The sequence below is a fragment of the Lepidochelys kempii genome, chromosome 3 (assembly GCF_965140265.1).
Source record: "Lepidochelys kempii isolate rLepKem1 chromosome 3, rLepKem1.hap2, whole genome shotgun sequence".
NCBI classification, from domain to species: domain Eukaryota; kingdom Metazoa; phylum Chordata; order Testudines; family Cheloniidae; genus Lepidochelys; species Lepidochelys kempii.
This window is the reverse complement of record NC_133258.1, coordinates 190883458-190907765: the sequence shown is the minus strand read 5'-3', so window position 1 is coordinate 190907765 and position 24308 is coordinate 190883458. Positions and strand designations below refer to the sequence as shown.

Below are 24308 nucleotides of genomic sequence, written 5' to 3'. Positions count from 1 at the left end.
CGTAATGTTTCAGGGAATATTTAAATTTGTAAACAACATTTATAAATTAAAAGTAAATAAAATTAGTACTCTCAATACCCATCATTTTCTATCCAAAGGAAAAGCAACATTATCTAATGGAACATTTTCCATGTTATATTTCTGATATTTCAGGTCAAGTCCTTCATTTGTACAAGTCTAGCTGTGTTTCCTGTCAGATTTAAATGGATCTCTTCTGCACTAAAACTAATAGTAAATCAGACTATTTCCAGACTGCAGTTGCAATCATGGATGAAAAATTGTCACACTGTATGTTGACAAACCAGCAAGACAAGTTAATTCATGAAATTTCAGGTGTACGGCAGCAGGTCAGTACAACTTTGCAACTTTTTTCTAATTCAATAGATTCAACCATATTTCCAGCTTTCTTCAATGCGGGGAAGGAGAAGACACATATGGAAAAAAAAGTCTGATTTATAAGAATGTTTATCCTTCCTAGACTAAAACAAGTCTTGTTCTTGGAGACAGCCTGGTATAGGTAATATGCTTGATGAAACTGGATTCTGCAGGCTTCATTAAGTTCTTTCTCTACTGAATCAGTTTCTAGTTTATATTTAAAACGTGACACATTGGGATGTCTTTGTGTTTTTATCTCTCAAGCAGTTCTGTTATTCAGTGTGATCTTTTTAAAAAGTGCTTTATAAAGATACTCCAATTCTTGAGACCTCAGTAGTACTTTGCAGGAAAAACAACAAAAACAAAAAGTGAAAGACTTTTACCATTTGTTGCTGCTTCCCTTCGCTCTCCTCTTCTGGTTTGTTCAGGTCTGATCTGCTTCTTATATATGCTTGTTCATTTTTACACATTCCTACCAAACCATCAAGAAAGGAAGCTTCCCCTCTCAGGTGCTGCTGTTCTTCCTGATTTAATAAAAGGAAAAATTAAGTCAGTGCAAGAGTCATTGCACATTTTATAGTGGCAGTGCACATTATGTTTCTTGTTTTCATATGACAAAAAAAGAGGCTCTTGTTAATACTTATAATTCCAAGTTGCTATTGTTTTCATGGATTCTGGCTGTTGCACACCAGCATAACTTGTGCAGTAATTGGTCACACCCAGGACAAACAAGGCAATTTAGAGACAAAATATAAAGGCAAAGAGTTGCTAACCAGCCATTTATTTAGGAGGAGACACTTAGATCCTGATCTTACAGTTACATGCTTGACTTTACACATAGGAGTAGTTTCACTGACTTCAACAGGACAACTTGTTGAATGTCAAGCATGTGAATAGCTGTTAGCAAGATAAGAACCTAGGCATTAAAAATATGCCCCCAAAAAAAGTTTTAGGGGAAAACCCACTATAAGAAAACCCCCTTATGGAACAGTTCTTTATCCTATTGATTTTTAAACAGAAAATGATAACCTTCCTATGGAAACTTTGAAATATACTGTAGAGTTCAATAAAGAATTCTATCCCTGCTGCAGAAGTCTATAGGGTGGTTCAAAAAAAACCTAAGAAAGGACAGAATTCTCTATTCATTCTATAGATCTTAAAATAACCCTATGACATTTCTAAAGTGGCCTGTCGGTTTAGATCCCAGTTCCTCAAAGTACTTAAGCACATATCTAACTTTTAATCATGTGACTTCAATGGGACTACTCAAATACTTAGGTTTAGGTTTAGGACCTCACTGAACTGAGGCTCTATTCTCTAAGATTTCCAGGAACTTTCTGTAAGGGTAAATCCATAGGTGTTCAGAAAAGGAGAGTTCTGTTTATTGCTGAAGTTCTAAAGGGACGAGGAAGTGAAAAAAAACTTCTTAAAAAACAGGATTACAGAAGACTAAAGTTGTGCTATGGGACACCATAATTTTCAATATACCATACCGGAAGTTCTCTTCTACTTCAAACATTTAGAGCCAGATTTCACCACCATACTGCATAGCACCTTATTCTAGAGGCAAGTCTGCTTTATTTTAAAGTGGATTTTGCAGTACAATATAGACATGATGGAATTACACCAAGGATCAGGTTGGCTTGCAGAGTTCTTTACTGTCTAAAGACCAAACATGAACATTTATTCTTCAGTCATTGTTTCATTACAACAGGGCTCCCTCCAATGAGTATCCAAAGGCCTCAGCAAAATATTCATTATTATTTTGGGGCACTTAAAATGCTGTATAATAAACATGCCATACCATGTCATGTCATTACCTCTAACATGTCACTAACACTAATGCCACCAAAAGTGAAAATACTGGAAAATTGTGGGTGGGTGTGTGGTTATATTCTCTCTCTTTTAAAACAAAAAATCCACACCTTTCCATTATTTAGGTTTCAGCCACCTCACCTCATGTCTCATTACAGCAAAAAAGTAGATAGCAACCAAACAGAATTAGAAAAGATGAATGATTCCATCTGGAACTGAATAGTGTTGGTTCTGTTTAAAATTCCCTCCTTTTTTGCAATGCCCTCTGATCCACATACGCACACTGATATGCAGCATAGGGAATAACAGGAGCACACTCCTCTGAAGTCATATTAAAAGGCAGGTATCTTTGACTTACCACAGAGCAGGTTACTTCACTCTCTTGCCCTTGAGCTGGTTTATTATGCTCTTCATATCTTTTCAGCTCAGCTTCTAGCTCCACAATTGTCTTCTGCAAGGCCTCCTTGTCCTTCTTTGACTGCCAAATGAACTTGTCGTACTCATTCTGGATCCTCCTTTCCTTTTTGCAATTTGGACACTCTGGAACTTGGTGTGTCTCGGCTGATAGTCCTTCTGATGCTACCTTTGAAGATGGCAAATCTAACCTGGATTTGTTTTCCAGTTTAATCTCTCTAGTACTATGAAAAGGCACCACTAAAGTGTTTGAGCGAGCCTTGAGGTATCGACTGTGGTCTGTTGTTACTTTACTTTTATCTACAGCAGTAACAGACTGGATGGGTGCTGAAATCTTCTCCGATGGCTTCTCCACCTGAGGCAGGTTGATTTTCTGCCCCCGGATGTCTCTGGAAACATCTAGGTTTGATACATGATCCTTGCAGCTTTTGTACATAGATCTGGAGGGGGTACTGAGACTGAAGTGAATAGGAGGAAAGGAAGTCTGCAGCTGTGGGACCCATTTTTAATTGTATTACTTTCTCAAAAAATAATAGTTAAGAAACAAAACAGCATGATTTTTTATCAAAGCATAGTTAACTCGTAGTAATTTTTGTTGTTGCATTCTCCAATCTCCATTTGTAAGCACAGAACAATAAATAAGATCTCTAAGTATTGAATTAGGGAGATATTCCTAAGGAGGTTACTACCATGGGGTTAAGCCTTTAGCATTCATAAATCTCAAAGTATTTTATTAAGTAAAGTAAGCATTATTATTCTCGTTTTACAAATAAGGATACTGATACACAGGGAAGCTGAGTGACTTGCTCAAATTTACATATCAAGTTAGTATCTGGATCAAGAATAAAACCAAGTTATAGAAATTTCAGAAACTCCTAAGTGACTTGCAATCATAAATCATTTAAGCGCTTTTGAAAATACCACTCCAGCTCTCCTGGTTCTCCAAGTAGGACACCAACCACTGAACCACTCTGCCTACCATGAAGTTAAACGGGAATTTAGCTGTAGTAAGGAATGACTAAGAAATGCAGGATTTGTCAGGTACAGAATTCTTCCCTAGATTATCTCTCAATGTATTGTGGAATTCAGTGCCAGTACTATATAAATAATCTACTTACCAGGTTAAAATTCTCATTTGCAGACTCTCTACTTACAGTTGTATTCCAAGTTTTAAAAATTATGGCCTCATTCTCAATTACTTTGCACCTTGTGTAATCATTCACACCCATCCATAGCCGTAATAATGGCACATAACTCTTATACAGTGCTTTTCATCCACAGATCTCAAAGCATTAGAGCCAATTCATCCCCGTGCTAGTGCTCAGTCAGGGGGAAGCCAATGCACCTTCCCTATTCTGGGGTTCTTGAGGGTTAGATCAAGTCAAACACAGTTTACAGCAGCCTTATGCGTTGCAAGTTAGGGCAACCCAACTGCAGTGGCCCACACAGGAGCTGTGCCACCCAAGAACAGCTGGAGTCATGACCACCTCACCTCAATCTGCACCCAACTTGCTTCAGGCACCAAAGGCTCCTGGATATTCCTTGTGGAAGTCCCTATAGCTGCTTTATTTCCCCTTTGTGCCATCATGGCAGAAAAAAAGGGGCCACAGGGCAGGGATGAACTCCCTCTGTGAGTGCAAAGTGGGTGTAAAATGCTACCATTCTGATTTGATATTGTTTTATAGTCATTTTACACAGGTGTAAATGGCTATCCACAGTGCAGAGCTCTGGAGAAATCAGACCTTCCTAGTAATTTTAAAGTAACACTGTCTGCCTGAAATCTAGTCCATTTAGAACAAATTAATTCAATGTACAGTCATTTCAGTTACTGGACTACACCTGCCCCGGAATCCCCTTGACAATTCTGTGATTTTTAAAATCACATTTTATCATCTTTTTTCTTTCCCCTGATGCTATATGAAAACCACCCACAAAAAGCAGAACCTGACTAGCTATACAAGGAAATAGTGAAAGACTGTACATCAAGTGCTGTCAAATGCACAAAGTAATCAAGCTGGAAGAAAGATCTCATATTTTGCTATAATAATCTTTGGTGCTAACTAAAATAATAGCAGGTAAAAAGTTTTCAGACAGAAGTGAGATTTTTTTCAAGCAGATAGTGTCCCTCTAAGAGGTATAAATAGGACTGGGAAAAGGGAGTGAAATAACTGGCTGACAAAGATTCCAACCTCAGCCAAAATAGCACACCAAAACATAAAAACGGCAGAAACAGTAAGCCTTGTAGCCCTTTCCAGATTAATAGATCAAAGGAATAAAAGGAGTATGGGGGAAAAAAACTAATTTTTTTAAAGTGCAGATAATTACGGAAATACTAGTGTTCCAAGATGAAAGAAGAAGAGCCACATAAGAGAGACAAATAGAAGTGTCAAAAGAATTTTTACACACGCTTACTTAACCTGTGTAGTTTTCCACCACCTTCAACTTGGTCTTAACCTTACAGGGCTGATTCTGCTATCATTTGCACTAATATAATTCAGGAATAATTTCACTGAAGTCAACAGCATTACACTCAAGTAAATCCTGTGCAAGTAACAGGTAAAAACCAGGCCCAAAGTTTTAAGCACCAGGGAGTACAGAAAACATGTTCAACTTGAATGCAGTTGTAACTTGTCTAGTACACAAACGCTTTGGCTTTTACCTTTCTTGCATTTGTAGTCTCAAATAATCCACTTTTTTTCCTGGGATTCTTCTGAGCAGAAAGTGCACAGAGTGTCTTCAATTAAAACAGAAATAGCAGAAGATCAACAAAGCTTTTCACCAGACTAATACAAACAAACCTGTTTTATTGTACCAGTTTATATGTTTTTTTCCATAGATAAGATCCTCTACGAGTAAAATTGGTAAAAGACATTTCATAAAGCACTTTGAGTTCTGAACTGAAATACAAAAGTCTGATCCACTTTATGTAAAGAGTAACCCTTTCATACAGGCCACATTGCAGAGACTGACTGACATTTGAAAAGTGTTCTAATTCACCAGGAAGGTAGGTTCAGAAAGCTTCACACATATCCCTTCACCACAGTTTTGAAATGAGGTTCAGCTAAATCAATTACATGTACAGCTTTTATTTTTGTACATGTTGTTACTGTCACTCTTATCAACATAATTAAATTAATACAATAGGACTGCATTGCATCAATGGTTTTCAATTATTATAAATCTGAGTTTGAGAAATTTAATTGACACCCAAGGTCTAAGCTTTTAACCCTGGGTAAAAAAATATACCACTGATATACCATCCTTCCCTCAACCACAACACACTTCCTGCAATTTAAAGGGGTATTTGTGCACTGTTTAGTGTGCATTATATTTAATTGTAATATATTGTCAAGCAAGATAATGCAATGAAAAAAATTAAATGTGACTTATGGGTATGGCTGATTGCATACCAGAAAAAGCTATTTGTTGAATAAATTAGTTGATGGATAGTGGTGAAAATGATGAAGTGAAATATGTGTGAAGGCTGTTCAATTAGCTTGGTTCACTAGCAGCTCTTGCTTTTGTCACATTTAGCCCTGGTCTACACTAGGACTTTAGGTCGAATTTAGCAACGTTAAATCGATTTAAACCTGCACCCGTCCACACAGTGAAGCCCTTTATTTCGACTTAAAGGGCTCTTAAAATCGATTTCCTTACTCCACCCCTGACAAGTGGATTAGCGCTTAAATCGACGTTCCCAGCTCGAATTTGGGGTACTGTGGACACAATTCGATGGTATTGGCCTCCGGGAGCTATCCCAGAGTGCTCCATTCTGACCGCTCTGGACAGCACTCTCAACTCAGATGCACTGGCCAGGTAGACAGGAAAAGAACCGCAAACTTTTGAATCTCATTTCCTGTTTGGCCAGCGTGGCAAGCTGCAGGTGACCATGCAGAGCTCATCAGCACAGGTGACCATGATGGAGTCCCAGAATCGCAAAAGAGCTCCAGCATGGACCGAACGGGAGGTACGGGATCTGATCGCTGTTTGGGGAGAGGAATCCGTGCTATCAGAACTCCGTTCCAGTTTTCGAAATGCCAAAACCTTTGTGAAAATCTCCCAGGGCATGAAGGACAGAGGCCATAACAGGGACCCGAAGCAGTGCCATGTGAAACTGAAGGAGCCGAGGCAAGCCTACCAGAAAACCAGAGAGGCGAACAGCCGCTCTGGGTCAGAGCCCCAAACATGCCGCTTCTATGATGAGCTGCATGCCATTTTAGGGGGTTCAGCCACCACTACCCCAGCCGTGTTGTTTGACTCCTTCAATGGAGATGGAGGCAATACGGAAGCAGGTTTTGGGGACGAAGAAGATGATGAGGAGGAGGTGGTTGTAGATAGCTCACAGCAAGCAAGCGGAGAAACCGGTTTTCCCGACAGCCAGGAACTGTTTCTCACCCTAGACCTGGAGCCAGTACCCCCCGAACCCACCCAAGGCTGCCTCCTGGACCCAGCAGGCGGAGAAGGGACCTCTGGTGAGTGTACCTTTTAAAATGCTATACATGGTTTAAAAGCAAGCATGTGAAAGGATTACTTTGCCCTGGCATTTGCGGTTCTCCTAGATGTAGTCCTAAAGCCTTTCCAAAAGGTTTCTGGGGAGGGCAGCCTTATTTCGTCCTTCATGGTAGGACACTTTACCACTCCAGGCCAGTAACACGTACTCGGGAATCACTGTAGAACAAAGCATTGCAGTGTATGTTTGCTGGCATTCAACCAAAATCCGTTCTTTATCTCTCTGTGTTATCCTCAGGAGAGTGAGATATCATTCATGGTCACCTGGTTGAAATAGAGTGCTTTTCTTCAGGGACACTCAGTATAGCCCATTCCTGCTGGGCTGTTTGCCTGTGGCTGAACAGAAATGTTCGCCGCTGTTAGCCACAGGGAGGGGGGAAGGTTGAGGGGGTAGTCACGCGGTGGGAGGAGGCAAAATGCGACCTTGTAACGAAAGCACATGTGCTATGTATGTAATGTTAACAGCAAGGTTTACCCAGAAAGAGTGTAGCGACTGTTTTATAAAATGTGTCTTTTTAAATACCGCTGTCCCTTTTTTTTTCTCCACCAGCTGCATGTGTTTCAATGATCACAGGATCTTCTCCTTCCCAGAGGCTAGTGAAGCTTAGAAAGAAAAAAAAAAAACGCACTCGCGATGAAATGTTCTCCGAGCTCATGCTGTCCTCCCACACTGACAGAGCACAGACGAATGCGTGGAGGCAAATAATGTCAGAGTGCAGGAAAGCACAAAATGACCGGGAGGAGAGGTGGACGGCTGAAGAGAGTAAGTGGCGGGCTGAAGACAGGGCTGAAGCTCAAATGTGGCGGCAGCGTGATGAGAGGAGGCAGGATTCAATGCTGAGGCTGCTGCAGGACCAAACCAGAATGCTCCAGTGTATGGTTGAGCTGCAGCAAAGGCAGCTGGAGCACAGACTGCCACTGCTGCCCCTCTGTAACCAACCGCCCTCCTCCCCAAGTTCCATAGCCTCCACACCCAGACGCCCAAGAACGCGGTGGGGGGGCCTCCGGCCAACCAGCCACTCCACCACAGAGGATTGCCCAAAAAAAAGAAGGCTGTCATTCAATAAATTTTAAAGTTGTAAACTTTTAAAGTGCTGTGTGGCATTTTCCTTCCCTCCTCCACCACCCCTCCTGGGATACCTTGGTAGTCATCTCCCTATCTGTGTGATGAATGAATAACGAATGCATGACTGTGAAGCAGCAATGACTTTATTGCCTCTGCAAGCGGTGATTAAAGGGAGGAGGGGAGGGTGGTTAGCTTACAGGGAAGTAGAGTGAACCAAGGGGCGGGGGGTTTCATCAAGGAGAAACAAACAGAACTTTCACACTGTAGCCTGGCCAGTCATGAAACTGGTTTTCAAAGCTTCTCTGATGCGTACCGCGCCCTCCTGTGCTCTTTTAACCGCCCTGGTGTCTGGCTGCGCGTAACCAGCAGCTAGGCGATTTGCCTCAGCCTCCCACCCCGCCATAAACGTCTCCCCCTTACTCTCACAGATATTGTGGAGCACACAGCAAGCAGTAATACCAGTGGGAATATTGGTTTCGCTGAGGTCTAAGCGAGTCAGTAAACTGCGCCAGCGTGCCTTTAAACGTCCAAATGCACATTCTACCACCATTCTGCACTTGCTCAGCCTGTAGGGAATAGCTCCTGACTACTGTCCAAGCTGCCTGTGTACGGCTTCATGAGCCATGGCATTAAGGGGTAGGCTGGGTCCCCAAGGATACATATAGGCATTTCAACATCCCCAACAGTTATTTTCTGGTCTGGGAATAAAGTCCCTTCCTGCAGCTTTTGAAACAGACCAGAGTTCCTGAAGATGCGAGCGTCATGCACCTTTCCCGGCCATCCCACGTTGATGTTGGTGAAACGTCCCTTGTGATCCACCAGAGCTTGCAGCACTATCGAAAAGTACCCCTTGCGGTTTATGTACTCGCCGGCTTGGTGCTCCGGTGCCAAGATAGGGATATGGGTTCCGTCTATGGCCCTGCCACAGTTAGGGAATCCCATTGCAGCAAAGCCATCCACTATGACCTGCACATTTCCCAGGGTCACTACCCTTGATATCAGCAGATCTTTGATTGCGTGAGCTACTTGCATCACAGCAGCCCCCACAGTAGATTTGCCCACTCCAAATTGATTCCCAACTGACCGGTAGCTGTCTGGCGTTGTAAGCTTCCACAGGGCTATCGCCACTCACTTCTCAACTGTGAGGGCTGCTCTCATCCTGGTATTCATGCGCTTCAGGGCAGGGGAAAGCAAGTCACAAAGTTCCATGAAAGTGCCCTTACGCATGCGAAAGTTTCGCAGCCACTGGGAATCGTCCCAGACCTGCAACACTATGCGGTCCCACCAGTCTGTGCTTGTTTCCCGAGCCCAGAATCGGCGTTCCACAGCATGAACCTGCCCCATTAGCACCATGATGCATGCATTGGCAGGGCCCATGCTTTCAGAGAAATCTGTGTCCATGTCCTGATCACTCACGGGACCGCGCTGACGTCGCCTCCTCGCCCGGTATCGCGTTGCCATGTTCTGGTGCTGCATATACTGCTGGATAATGCGTGTGGTGGTTGATGTGCTCCTAATTGCCAAAATGAGCTCAGCGGCCTCCATGCTTGCCTTGGTATGGCGTCCGCACAGAAAAAAGGCGCGGAACGATTGTCTGCCGTTGCTCTGACGGAGGGAGGGGCGACTGACGACACGGCTTACAGGGTTGGCTTCAGGGAGCTAAAATCAACAAAGGGTGTGCCTGTACATCAAGGAGTATTTCAGGCAGGACTGCATGGAGGGTTCCAATAAGAAATGGTGCACCAAAGTTATCGTTGTTATTGGAACAAGGAGGTTAGCCTGGCCTCTGATTGATACATGGCTAGATTAACCTCGCTGCGCCTTCTCTGTGACTGACTGCAGTGTGATCTAGACAGGGGAGGAGGAAAATGAGTACAAAACAAATCTGGTCTATTTCTTGTTCTGACCCACTCCATCTATCCTTTACATCTTTGGCTGGCAGCAGACGGTGCAGAAGGACTGCATGCCATCCACATCTCATGGCTGCTTGGCAGAAGATGGTACAGTACGACTGCTAGCCATCTTCATCTCTTGCCTGCCTGGCAGAAGATGGTACAGTACGACTGCTAGCAGTCCGTATCGCCTGCCGCTCACCATAAGACGGTTCAATAGGACTGCAGGACTAAAGAGAATGACCTGGTCAAGTCACTCCAAATTTAGTCCCTGCGCCCATGTCTGCCCAGGCGCTCCCAGCCGACGTGGCCAGGAGCACCTCGGACACGACGAGGACGACTACCAGTCGTATTGCACCGTCTGCTGCCAGAAGGCAATGGGTTGCTGCTACTGTGCAGCAAAGCCGTACCACGTCTGCCAGCACCCAGGAGACATAGGGTGACGGTTACCTGAACGGGCTCCATGCTTGCCGTGGTATGGCGTCTGCACAGGTAACTCAGGAAAAAAGGCGCGAAATGATTGTCTGCCCTTGCTTTCACGGGGGGAGGGAGGGTGGGAACGGGGTCCTGACGATATGTACCCAGAACCACCCGCGACAATGTTTTAGCCCCATCAGGCATTGGGATATCAACCCAGAATTCCAATGGGCAGCGGAGACTGCGGGAACTGTGGGATAGCTACCCACAGTGCAACGCTCCGGAAGTCGACGCTTGCCTCGGTACTGTGGAAGCGCTCCGCCGAGTTAATGCACTTAATACACTTAGAGCATTTTCTGTGGGGACACACACACTCGAATATATAAAACCGATTTCAAAAAAACCGACTTCTATAAATTCGACCTAATTTCATAGTGTAGACATACCCTTAGCTGGCTTCCCTCCACTTTTTCTTTCCCCTCCCTATTAGGTTCTGATGTCTTTTTCCCCAAAGTAGTTGTTTTCAGTGTCTGCTTCTTTTTTTCCTTCTCTTTCCTTATTCCTCTCTTGCGGTCTCTACACTGTGTTCTCTGCCTCTCTCTCCCTTTTCCCTCCCATTTCTCCAGACACCATCTAAATCATAGGCACTGATTCCACGGGTGCTTCGGGGCTTAAGCACCCATGGGGAAAACACAGGGGGTTCTCAGCACCAATCAGCTGGCAGAAGGCACTTGGGGGAGGGAGGAGAGCAGCGAGCGGGTGGGGGGCATCAGGGAGGAGGTGGGAAGAGATGGAGTGACAGAGGGGCCTCGAGAGGGCGGAGCAGGGACGGAAAGAGGCAGAGCAAGGGCAGGGCCTCGGGGGAGGGGTGGGAGGCAGCACAGCAAGGGCAGGGCCTCGGAGGCGGAAAGAGGCAGAGCGGGGGTGGCTTGGGGAAAGAGGTGGAGCAGGGGCAGAGGCCTTGGGGTGGAATACTCACCAGGAAAAATAAAAAAAAGTCAGCCCCCATGCTTGAAATACCTTACCTCTCTTATCATAGCCCATCTCATCCCCCCACTCTTGCAAACCCTCAAACATCTCCATGCATCCACCCATATTCTCACCTAAAGGGCTTGGAAATATTACCAGACACCTACTAGTCAGACTTGCTAGTTACTGGCCTGTACAAAAGATGAATGGGTAGGAATTGGCCAGGGGTAATACTGAGGTAAGAGACCAATCTCCCCACTGCTGCCAGGAAAGAGGAGGATGCTGGAATTTCTACCAAGATGCTGTCCCTGGCCCCCTCTTTCATATCAGTCTCTAGCTACTAGATGACAGATAAATGTAAAACTCTCTGAAAGTCCTTGATTAGGTGGGGTCTCCACTACTCTAATATATCTTTGTTTTTGAGTAATCCCTCTCAGTGAATAGCCCCATTGCCTGCTTTGGCTCAGAGTTCCCAAGCAACATTAGGGTGAAGTGGACCTTAATTCTTGCCACTTTCACAACTGCCTACAGGATTCTGAATAGCAACAGACACAACTGACAAGACTATTTAGTTTTTTCGGTGCTGCATCTTGGGAAAGCTTTGAGCAACAGCAGAAACACTGCATTTGGACTGTCCATTTGCAGACTTAGGAAGACAGCACTGCATCAGTTTACCTGCTGCTCATGTTTATAATGGTTAGAAATTTGAGGCCTGATTCAACTCTTGTTTATGCTATTTTAAATCAGAAATAAGGTCATTGGTAGTCAGTGTCAGACTAGTGGGGGGGGGGATGGGGGGAAGGAAGACCCACATTTTTTGTAAATGAAAATTTACTTTCCACAGAAATTGATCAGAAAGCTTCACCATGAGCACATGGATTTTTAAGATCTGCTGCAAATCACTGCCAAGAAAAAAAAATTATACCTGGTAAGCGCTATCTTGCATTGAGGTGGTTTTCATAGCTTGACTTTTCATACATTCCACTCTACTAGCAAAACTCCATGCCCATAGGAAATGATGAAGAGCAATAGCCAGGAGAGCTGAAAACAAAGAACTGTGTGAGCTTCGATGTTGTTGGTAAACATATTTTACGATACTTCAGTGGGATTTTCAGTCACTTATGAACTTTTCAAATCCCACCAATAATTCTGATGCACAAGGAATTACATGCAATATCCCCATTAAAAATAACAGCAGTAGTATTCATGAGTAGGGCCCTACCAAATTCACTGTCCATTTTGGTCAATTTCACAGTTGTAGGATTTAAAAAATAAACTTCATGGTTTCAGCTATTTAAATCTAAAACTTCACAGTGCTGTAATTGTAGGGGTCCTGACCCAAAAAGGAGTTGTGGGGGGCTCACGGGGTGGGGGCTTGTGGTACTGCTACCCTGACTTCTGTGCTGTTGCTGGCAGCCACACGCCCTTTAGAGCTGGGCAGGTAGAGAGCGGTGACTGCTGGCTGGGGTCCCATCTCTGAAGGCAGAGCCGCTGCCAGCAGCAGCGCAGAAGTAAGGATGGCATGGTATGGTATTGCCACCCTCGAGTCAGCAGGCGCCACTCTCCGGCCACTCAGCTCTGATGGCAGCGGCGCAGAAGGAAGGGTGGCATGGCATGGTATGGTATTGTCACCCTTACTTCTGCACTGCTGCTGGCGGAACGCAGCCTTCAGAGCTGGGCACCCGGCCAACAACCACCATTCTCCGGCTGCCCAGCTCTGAAGGCAGCGCAGAAGTAAGGCCGGCAAGACCACAACACAAATGAAGCCCCAAGCCAGCAGAGGCCTCTAGGCACTACCATAATATAAGCTAAATAATAGACCCTGCTGCCTCTAGGAATGAAGTGAAAAGACTTGATATGCCTTTGGAAGCATCAGTATCTTTTCCACAGACTTTATTAAAAATGGATTATTAAAATGTTTTGTTTAAATGTTTGACCTTTCTGGCCTGTACAATATCACAAACTGAAACAGACAAGATTTCAATGCCAAAATCCATTGCCACTGCTGGGAGAATATATTAAAAAAAAACAAAACAAAAAACCCACACACTTACAGGACAATCTAAAATATCATTTTAAAATGCTACAAGGATAGATTGCTTCAACATCTAGCCCTGCTGAAAACAAACACAACAGACCATCTGCCAGAAAGAACATTGATCAAAAATGATGAGCCAAATTCACTGCTGGAGTAAGTGGGTGCAGTCTCATTTATTTCAATGAACTTAGCCAATGTTTCTGTATGTTATAAATTGTTGAGATGACACATGGTGCAGACTGTTGCGGGGTGAATGAGATCAAAAACACTGACATTATTAGAGTGCTCTCACTGAGAGTAATATATCAATTTCAGCACATATATATTTATAGACTCAAAACCCAAGAATGTGGCAGCTATTCACTTGGGTCAGTATAGTTTAAAGGAAAAGATAGGATATTTTTACAATGATAAGAAAAATATATGGCCACTATTGCCAGTTTAAGGGACTCTGTTAGAACAATTTCTCTCTATCTAATTTGCCTTATAATTACACTAAATCCTACAATGATTGCTCTCATTTAAGTATTTACTGAATCTGCATTCCTTTGATGATTTTTTGTTTGGTTGTTTTTTTGTGTTTAGAAACCTCCTCTACACTGATTTCTAGATAACCCCTTACAGATTCTAGAAAGTGCGGGGCAAATTTCCATAACTGCGGGCAGATGCCTATTGCCCTCTGTAACAGGACTATCACGGTTCCCTCCCCACTCTGAACTCTAGGGTACAGATGTGGGGACCCACATGAAAGAACCCCAAAGCTTATTTCTACCAGTTTAGGTTAAAAAATTTTCCCAAGGCACAAATCCTTCCTTGTCCTTGTATGGGTACTGCTGCCACTACAAGTGAGTTAGACAAAGATTCAGGAAAAGGACTGCTTGGAGTTCCTGTTTCCCTAAAATAGCCCCTCAAGACAGTTCACCCCCTTTCCTGGGGAAGCTTGAGAATAATCTACCAACCAAATAGGTAAACCAGATTCTTAAAAAACAGAACTTTATTATAAAGGGAAAAAAAGTAAAAGAAGCACCTCTGTAAAAATCAGGATGGAAGGTAACTTTACAGGGTAATCAGATTCAAAACACAGAGGATTCCCCTCTAGGCAAAACTTTAAAATAAAAAAAAAAACAGGGACAAACCTCCCTCTTAGCACAGGGAAAATTCACAAGTTGAAAACAAGAAGTAATCTAACGCGCTCTGCCTTATTTACCTACTCTTTTTGCAATACTGAGACTCACTTTAAGATGGTTTATAAGAGAAGGAGTTTTCTGACCTGGTACTTCTCTGCTTTCCAAGAGAACACACAAACAAAGCCTTCCTCTCCCCCCCCCCACAGATTTGAAAGTATCTTCTTTCCCCATTGGTCAGGTGCCAACCAGGTTATTTGAGCTTCTTAACCCCTTACAGGTAAGGAGGAATTCTAGGCTTCCCTTAGCTGTATGGTTATGCCAAGGACCCATTTCACTTCTAAGTTACCATCCTATGTTACTAGGGCCCAGATCTGCAAAGGTACTTAGGTGCCTACATCTGGAGTTTAAGTTCCATTTTTAGGCACCACTGTGCTCCATAAAAAAAAAAAATCTCTCACCCACCTCCTAATCCTGTAGGTATCTGCACTGCAATTAAACACCTGCAGGTGGCCCAGGTCAGCTGACTTGGGCTCACAGGGCTCAGGCTGTAAAACTGTGGTATAGACATTAGGGCTCAGGCCAAAGCTCAGGTTTTGAGACCCTCCCACCTTGCGGGTCCCAGAGCTCAAGCGCCAGCCCAAGCCTGAATGTCTACACTGCAATTTTGCAGCCCTGTAGCCCGAGCCCACCAAGCCTGGGTCAGCTAACACAGGCCAGCTACAGGTGCTTAATTTCAGTGTAGACATACCTATATTTCTGCTGTAAAAGTTTCCCAGGCACCTATATTTCTTCCTCTGCTGCTTCACTTTAGACATCCAGACGCCTCTCTCACACCTAAGCCCTACTACAATCCACAAACCTGGGGAAGATAGGTGTTCCTCCACGTATCTTTCCCAAGGGCCCCAGTCCAGTGTGCAGTCTCTGAGTACCCCCAACTTCACACAAAACAGACATGGGGGGAAAGGGCTCCTTCATAGCCCAGTGGCTAGGGTACCAGCCCCAAATGTGGGAGACCCCAGTTCTTTTACTACCTCTGGCAGGGGAGAAGGGAGTTCAGCTAGGGCTTTCTACTTCTCAAGTGAGTGCTCCAACTACTGAACAGCCTGAATTGGGGGTGGGGGGGAGATGCTCTCAATCTCTTTTGTTGAAGCTTTTTCACTTTAACTGAATAATTAAATCTTAACACTCCAGCGTAAAGCCCCTATTCAGAGCAGGCAGAGGGAGGAATTGAACTGGGGGACTGGCCTATTTTCTGGGTGAGTGCCCTAACCATTGAGCTACAGGCTAGTAGAGAGGACTCCTTCCCAGCTATTATGTGTGGAGTTAAGCAAGCACCTAACTCCATCTCCCAAGAAACAGCTTAGGCGTCTATGCCACCTGACCCTAGGAGAGGGGTTCCAGCTGTGAATCGCAAGCGGAGATAAGCACCTCCCTGTAGCCTGGACTTCAGCACCTAATTCCACGAGACGGGTGGGCTTAGCAAGCACAAACACACCTCTCACTGACATCTCCCATTGGCTAGCTGAGGCAGCTCCCCTCCTAACATGCTGGTTTTGTGGCTCACAGTCTAACCCCCCTCTCTCTCCCCATTCATTGTACAGGGAACCTAATTTGTGGATTCCATTGTTATTACAGTGATTTCCTAGACACCTACAAGTTCAGTGCTGTATCACCTAAATCGCTTTGGGGATCCAAGCCTCGCTGTTTGGTGGTATATTTATTCTATACAGGGAACAGCAGGGAGAGCATTCAATATCCTGTCTCTGAATAGGAGAAAGGACCATAGCTACATGCCCTAAGCACAAGGACTGTAGGGGAACCTGACCTGGAAGGAAGTCTAGCTGTGGCTAATTAGGAAATTCCCCAGAACATTATAAGTGTGCTTAGAGTTTGGCCTGTGCTGCTCTCTTGGTGTAGGAAGCAGGTTATGCTAGTTGACACCTCCCCCCAAATATACCACTACAGGAAAGCTATATTTATGAGGACATTTGTTAATGCCACTGATAACATCTGATGAAGTGGGTTATAGCCAACAAAATCTTATGCCCAAATAAATTTGTTAGTCTAAGGTGCCGCAAGGACTCCTTGTTGTTTTTGCTGATAACAGAGAGACAATTAAGACGGGTTTGGGGGGGGGTTGGTGGTTGAGTGGGGAAAATGCTAAATATTTGGCTAGCAAATAGACATGTTTCCGCTTAAACAGAGTTTCTAAAATGTAGACAGCTTTCTGGTGGGCTACTCAGTTATTTCTTTGGCTAATTTAACTTAGAAGCCACACTGATAAAATCCTTTTGGGTTCCTAATTTAAAACTGCCAAAACCTGGCCCTGTTGCCTGCTTGGTGTGGGGCCCAGACCTGCTCTGTGACTATAATGCGTCTAGCAGTCCCTGAAGAGGCCTCACTCACCCTGGCATTGCTCTGTGGCTGTCACAATCTGTCCCTTTTGGAGCAGGAGGGGTGCGGAGTCGGTAACTCCGCTGTTAACTCTTGACAAGTCTCATGATATTTGGTGTTTTTCTTGAAGCCCCAGCTTCCAGAGTCACGTAATTAGGTGACGATATCAGCTCTGATGGGGGCGGGGGAAGTCATGGAAAAAGCTTGAAAACTTGACCCCTATGAACTCTAAAGTCTCAAAACCAGCAGGCCAATATAAAAAAAATCTAAATTGTATTTTTTTTTTTTAAAAAAAATTTATGATTTTTAGGCCAATGTCATCATGATCCTTGAAGGGTGGGGTTAACAATGCTCTAACTCTGCCCCACCTCTCAGCAAGAGGCTGTATGTGGACAGTGCTCCTAATTTGGGGAGTGGTGGCTAATCTCCAAAGCTGGGTAACAGCCTCCTTTAAAGGAGTCATGTGCTCCTTAATCTCCAATTACTCCAGCTGTCACCCAGGAAAGGGACAGAAATTATCAGGGTTTAAAAGGAATCACGAGAATGGATGACATAAACGCAAACTATGGCCCCGGCCCATAAAAGGAAACAAGACTATCTAGGGAAAGGACCACTCATGTGGGGATCTGACTGCTGCTTATCTTTCTCTGCCATGGCAGCTTAACAGAGTTGCTGTAGTAACCCCAAGGGCATTGTATGGAAAAGAGGGAGTGAGTGACAGGCCACACTGGTATTGGGAGGAGCCAACACTCTTCTCTGAGGGATTCCAGCTGCTCTACACCTCTCCCAAACAGTTCAGGATTAGTGAAGCTAATGTAGAGCTGGGTTATATGGTAGTAAATCCTCACAAAATTCTACTTACCCATCCTGTCCAGATGGAATAATTTTTGTTTTACTGAGTGAGTGAAATGTTAGTTTTTCACTACCATCATGGTACGGGTGGCTGGGTGTAGGGTGACCAGATGTCCCTATGTTATAGGGACAGTCCCGATATTTGGGGATTTTTCTTCTATAGGTGTATTACCCCTCTACCCCATACTGATTTTTCACACTTGCTGGGTGACTTCTGCCTTCACTGATAAATCTCATCACAATTTTGCCAGGCTGATGTGCCTCCCTACTCTCATGAAATCACTGGCTAGGATTTAGCCCTCTGGCTGCAGGAAGTCTCTTGTTTGTCTTTGACTGGGTAGTGAAATACTTGATTTTACCTGTTAGGTAGGGTTTAGGAAGTTGTGGGGCTGGTACCACACCACACTATGGTTTGTCTGACTACTGACAGGGTGGCCTATTATATGAAATGTTTTTCTAGGGGGCTAATGTCTGCATTACAAAAAAATACAACCACAACAACTGCAGTGATACTAATTAGCCTGCAGAAGCAAAGGACTGAATGAACATGGAGGCTGAACTGTCCACTCACGGACTACTCATTCTGGGTCAGGACTGAGGTACATAGGCAAGGCCGTATGGTGAAACTTACACTGCAGCAACTCTGTTCTACCTGTTGTGTGGATCAAACTGGCACCATTCACAACACTAAAAGTCACTCTAAAAACACCTCAAATATACTTTGGATAAGCTTGCAAGTCAAAATCCTCCTGAGTAAAATATGATCACACCTGTACGGACATGTTTTCAGATAAATCAAAAGTTATTTTGTTTTCCACCCTAGTTATAAACCCCTGCACTCTGGGGATTATAACAGAAAGGTTGACAGACATTACTACTGCCAAACGAATGGCATCACTAGAATATGATACTAATATGATAAGACTGAAACTTGATAATAGTGTGACTTTCATGCATTAGAATGAGAATACTGTTACTATCATGTACATCTAACTTAAAACACCAACAGCCAAACTGACAATTTCCACTTCATTTTTACGGAAAGGTCCATGTAGCAAGGTGACCACTCACTAGCACGGCACCTCCTGCTGGTCATCTTGGGAATTAGCTCTTCCAGCCCAGAGCACCCTCTGCAGGCCGGTGTCTCACCTGCCTTAGGGTCCCCCTGTCCCTCCTGGACCCCAGTGCCCTTTTACCTTGAGGTGCTGCCCCCTGGCAGTGCCCCACATTCTGGGTCTCCCCTCCCCAGGGAACCCCCAACCCTCTATCCCCACCTTGCCTCAGTGGCTACTGCCAGTCACCAGCTAGCCCCCGGTCACTGGGGCAGACTGCAACCTGTAAACCACTCAACATCAGCAAGGGGGGTTAGGACCTGCTGCCTTTGCCTATTCCCAGGCTGTATCTCTGCAGCCCCAGTACCTTTGATAGGCCTTCAACAAGGCCTGCAGCCTGGGGGTTTACCAGGCTGGCGCTTCCCAGCTCCCTTTGCCCCTCCCCAGCACTGCTCCAGTTCAGGTACCTTTCTCTCAGGCAGCTAGCCCTTCTCCCTCCAGGGCTAGAAAGAGACTTTTCCCAGCTTCTGCCCCACAGCCCTCTTATAAGGGCCAGCTGGGTCCTGATTAAGACAGCCAAACCTGTGGTCAGCTACACAGTCAGCTTCCCCTAGCTGTTCTTAATCACTTTTCCCAGTCACAGCCCCCTCCAGGGCTGCTTTAACTCCTTCAGGGCTGGAGCGGGGTGACCACCCCGCTACAGTCCACAAAAAATGCTTCACATGAGAAGAGGCACTGATCTATTTATAGTCAAAACAGCTGGTTTTTACACTCCAGGTCATGGCCTCAGGACTGCTCCAACTCCCGTTTGTGCCTGAATAGTCTGTGTACAGAGTTACCTTGTGAAGCGCTGAAATGTGTAGCCTCTTTCCCAAACAGCGATATTGTTGGGTTATTTTTTTTTCACCTTGTACAAACACCTTTTATATGAACACAGCTTTAATGCTGACCTTTTCCCATTTGGACAGGGTCCGTTGCCTCTTTGGTAGGATCAGAGTTTCACACCCTGTCTTGGCTTGCTTTGAAAAACAAAAAGTACAGAAGAAGCTTTTCACCATCTAGTCCACAGCTGCTTTCCCCTCCATATCCTTCCTGAAACACACATTAAACTAAACAAATCATACAATAAGCAAAGGCCTCCAGCTAAAGCTAGTTCATCCAGATAATATGCCAGCTCATCATGTATATACTGATAGGCATGCTATAGGATTCTGCTCTAATCACCCATACACCAAGCTACTGCAAACACATTTTCTATTACTTCTGCTTGTGTAGTTACCAATGTATAACACTGCAATGAACACCTTTCTATAGTCATTCTGCAACAAACACATGCTTTGAAGTCCTTAGATGGAGTACACTGTAAAAGCAAAGCACTGTACATGGTTATTATTAAAATGCAATATCTATGTTAATGTAAATGTACATTAATGTACTTTTAAAGAAAGTCTAAAACATTAATATAGTTTGCATATGAACATTTAAAATATTTCCACTGTAAAGAAGATCTATAAAAATTCTGAAAACTAGGTCTGCCGTTGCAATATTCACCTTTTTTCATTTTCTCTTTATTTGTTCTCAAAGATGAAAAAGCTAATATCATATTAATTTTTAAAAGGATTTTATTAGTACATTAAAACATTTACTCTAACGAGGATTCACATCCAGAAACAATCTTAACTGAGAAGTTCCAAATTTCTGCACACTTAAATTTTCTTAACTGTAATGTTCTTTCATGGCTATTTTTACATGTTGGAAACAAATTAGCAAACATTTTGTGAGAAAGTATAAGAGATGTATATATAAATTTTCAATTTCGTTTCATGGTTACTTATTTCTCTTTGAAGCAATTTCATTTACAGTTGCCATTCTGAAACCTCTGTCCTGATACCAGAGTCATCCCTATGTTGAGAACCAACAAATATTAGGGGCTTTGCAGCTCAGCTTCTCAGTGGAGGAGACATAGATTCTCAATAGATTCTAAATTTAACTTGTTTTATTTACACACATACACCAGTCCTGGAACAGAGGTGGTAAAACAGCATGCAGGGCAATCCCTTCCTTCAGGAATCTTAATCCAACATCAGTGCCCAGTTCCCGGGAAGCAACTTTGACTCAAGAATAGACTAATCAGAGACCAAAGAAGAGAACAAACTCTCGTGCTGCTCACACAGCTCCCTCTCCAAGGACCACTGTCTATACATAGAACCCTGCATAACCCAAATCGAACAATAATACATCATGTCTTCCAAGTCTAAACATTCACCTACATGTTAAGGAAAAAAACTTGGAAGACTTGTAATACTGCCAGTCAGTGATGACCGCTATAACAAGAAGTTATTAAATTCCGTGGGCCAAATCCTGTCCTGAAATGAAATGGGATTGCATTGCGTATGTCGGGAAAGAATTTGGCCCTGTTTGTGATGTATTTTTCACACACTGGACCAACCACACACGCATGAATTACTTGTTTTATATTAAGGGACACTAGAAGTCTAAATACTAAGATGGGTGAACTTGACTGTCTGGCTTTAATTGAGGATACTGATATAACAGGCATCATGGAAACTTGGTGGAATGAGGATAATCAATGGGACACAGTAATAAAAGGGTACAAAATACATAGGAATGACAGAGTAGGTCACATGGTGGGGAGTGGCACTATGTGTGAAAGAAAGAATAGGGTCAAATAAAGTAAAAATCTTAAATGAATCAAACTGTACCATAGGATCTCTATGGACAGAAAGTCCATGCTTGAACAATAACAGTATAGCAGTAGGAATATACTACTGACCATCTGACCAGCCTGGTGACAGTGACTGTGAAATGCTCAGATAGATTAGAGAGGCTACAAAGGCAGAAAACCCAGTAATAAAGAGAAATTTCAACTACCCTCATATTGATTGGCTATATGTCATTTCAGGAAGGGATGCAGAGATAAAATTTCTCAACCAATTAATGACAGCTTTTGGAACAGTTTTTCCTGAAATCTACAAGAAGAGAGACAATTCTTGATTTAGTCCTAAGTGGAGCATAGGATCTGTCCAAGAGGTGAATATAGCTGAACGACCAGGTAATAGCGACCATAATGTAATTAAATGTAACATCCTGGAGGGGGAGGGGGGAAGAGACCCACCACAGTAACATTTAACTTCAAAAAGGGGAACTACACAAAAATGAGGAAGCTAGTTATACAAAAATTAAAAGGAAGGGTGAAATGTCTGCAAACTGCATGGAGATTACTTAAAAATACAATAATAGAGGCTCAAATTAAATGTATACCCCAAATTAAAAAACAACAACCATAAGACGACAAAAAAGTGCCATCAGGGCTAAACTGTTAAGAGGCAAGAAGAGATCCTTTAAAAACTGGAAGTCAATTACTAATGAGTAAAATACAGAAAGGAGCATAAATTCTGGCAAATCAAGTATAATTAGGCAGGCGAAAAAAGAATTAGAAAAGCATCTAGGAAAAGATACAGAAATGAACACCAAAACATTTTTTTAAATACATCAGAAGTAGGAAGCCTGACAAGGACAATAAAGCCTCTGGACAATAAAGATGCTAAAGGAACACTCAAGGTCATTGAAGACAAGCTAAATGAATTCTTTGCATCAGTTTTCACTGCAGAAGATGTGAGGGAGATCCCCACACCCAAGCCATTCTTTTTCTGTGACAAATCTGAGGAACTGTCCCAGATTGAGGTGTCAGAGATGGTTTAGGTCCAAATTGATAAATTAAACTGTAATAAGTCACTAGGACCAGATGGTATCACCCAAAAGTTCTGAAAGAACTCAAATATGAAATTGAAGAACTAACTGCGGAATGTAACCTATCACTTAAATCAGCGTAGATACCGGATGACAGGAGGATCGCTAACATAAATCCAATTTTTATAAAAGGTTCCAGAGGTGATCCTGACAATTACAGGCCAGTAAACCTAACTTCAGTACCAGGCAAACTGGTTGAAATTATAGTAAAGAACAGAATTACCAGACACATAGATAAACGTGATATGTTGGGGGAGAGTCAACACTGGTGAGGCATGATTTCCCTTAGCAAAAGCAATCTATTAGAATTCTTTGAGGGTGTCAACAAGCATGTGGACAAGGTTGATCCAGTCAATAATGACAGGTTTCAGAGCAGCAGCCGTGTTAGTCTGTATCCACAAAAAGAACAAGAGTACTTGTGGCACCTTAGAGACTAACAGTTTTACTAGAACATAAGCTTTCATGGACTACAGCCCACTTCATCGGATGCACAGAATGGAAAATATAGTAAGTGTATATATATATACACACACACACACACACGCACATATACAGAGAAGGTGGAAGTTGCCATACAAACTGTGAGAGGCTAATTAATTAAGATGAACTATTATCATCAGGAGAAAAAAAACTTTTGTAGTGACAATCAAGATGGCCCATTTAGACAATTGACAAGAAGGTGTGAGGATACTTAACATGGGGAAATAGATTCAATATGTGTAATGACCCAGCCACTCCCAGGCTATATTCAAACCCAAGTTAATGGTATCTAGTTTGCATATTAATTCAAGCTCAGCAGTTTCTCGTTGGAGTCTGTTTTTGAAGCTTTTCTGTTGCAAAATTGCCACCCTTAAATCTTTTACTGAGTGGCCAGAGAGGTTGAAGTGCTCTCCTACCGGTTTTTGAATGTTATGATTCCTGATGTCAGATTTGTGTCCATTTATTCTTTTGTGTAGAGACTGTCCGGTTTGGCCAATGTACATGGCAGAGGGGCATTGGTGGCACATGATCGCATACCTAGATGTGCAGGTGAACGAGCCCCTGATGGCGTGGCTAATGTGATTAGGTCCTATGATGGTGTCACTTGAATAAATATGTGTGTCCACATATTTATTCAAGTGACACCATCATATAGAATTATGTACAAAATAACCTGCATTCAAAAATAAAACAATGTAAAATTTTAGAGCCTGCAAGTCCACTCAGTCCTAATTCTTGTTCAGCCAATCGCTCAGACAAACAAGTTTCTTTACCTTTGCAGGAGATAATGCTGCCTGCTTCTTGTTTACAATGTCACGTGAAAGTGAGAACAGGCATTCTCATGGTACTGTTGTAACTGGCGTTGCAAAATATTTACGTGCCAGATGCACTAAAGATTCAGATGTCCCTTCATGCTTCAACTACCATTCCAGGGGACATGCATCCATGCTGATGACAGGTTCTGCTCAATAACAATCCAAAGCAGTACAGACTGACACATGTTCATTTTCATTATCTAAGTCAGATGCCACCAGCAGAAGATTGATTTCCTTTTTTGGTGGTTTGGGTTTTGTAGTTTCCGCATCGAAGTGTTGCTCTTTTAAGAATTCTGAAAGCATACTGCACACCTCATCCCTC

At 43.3% G+C, this 24308-nt stretch overlaps 1 protein-coding gene across 24 annotated transcripts in view; it reads right to left on the bottom strand.

Moving 5' to 3' along the window:
- LOC140909632 (uncharacterized) overlaps window positions 1-24308 on the bottom strand; it is a 128347-nt gene that overhangs the window by 73219 nt on the left and 30820 nt on the right. For 22 of the 24 annotated variants that reach the window (XR_012158303.1, XR_012158304.1, XR_012158300.1 and 19 more), the window contains 5 exons: window positions 19871-19939; window positions 12383-12498; window positions 5264-5338; window positions 2549-3094; window positions 759-899 (listed from right to left, as the gene is read on the bottom strand). Coding sequence is in view for 19 of the 24 variants with exons in the window: in XM_073339408.1 (XP_073195509.1) it covers window positions 759-899; window positions 2549-3094; window positions 5264-5338; window positions 12383-12498; window positions 19871-19880 (888 nt within the window). In the remaining 5 variants the exon portion in view is untranslated. The remainder of the gene's footprint in view (window positions 1-758; window positions 900-2548; window positions 3095-5263; window positions 5339-12382; window positions 12499-19870; window positions 19940-24308) is intronic. The other 2 variants (XM_073339401.1, XM_073339409.1) reach the window with 2 other exon arrangements.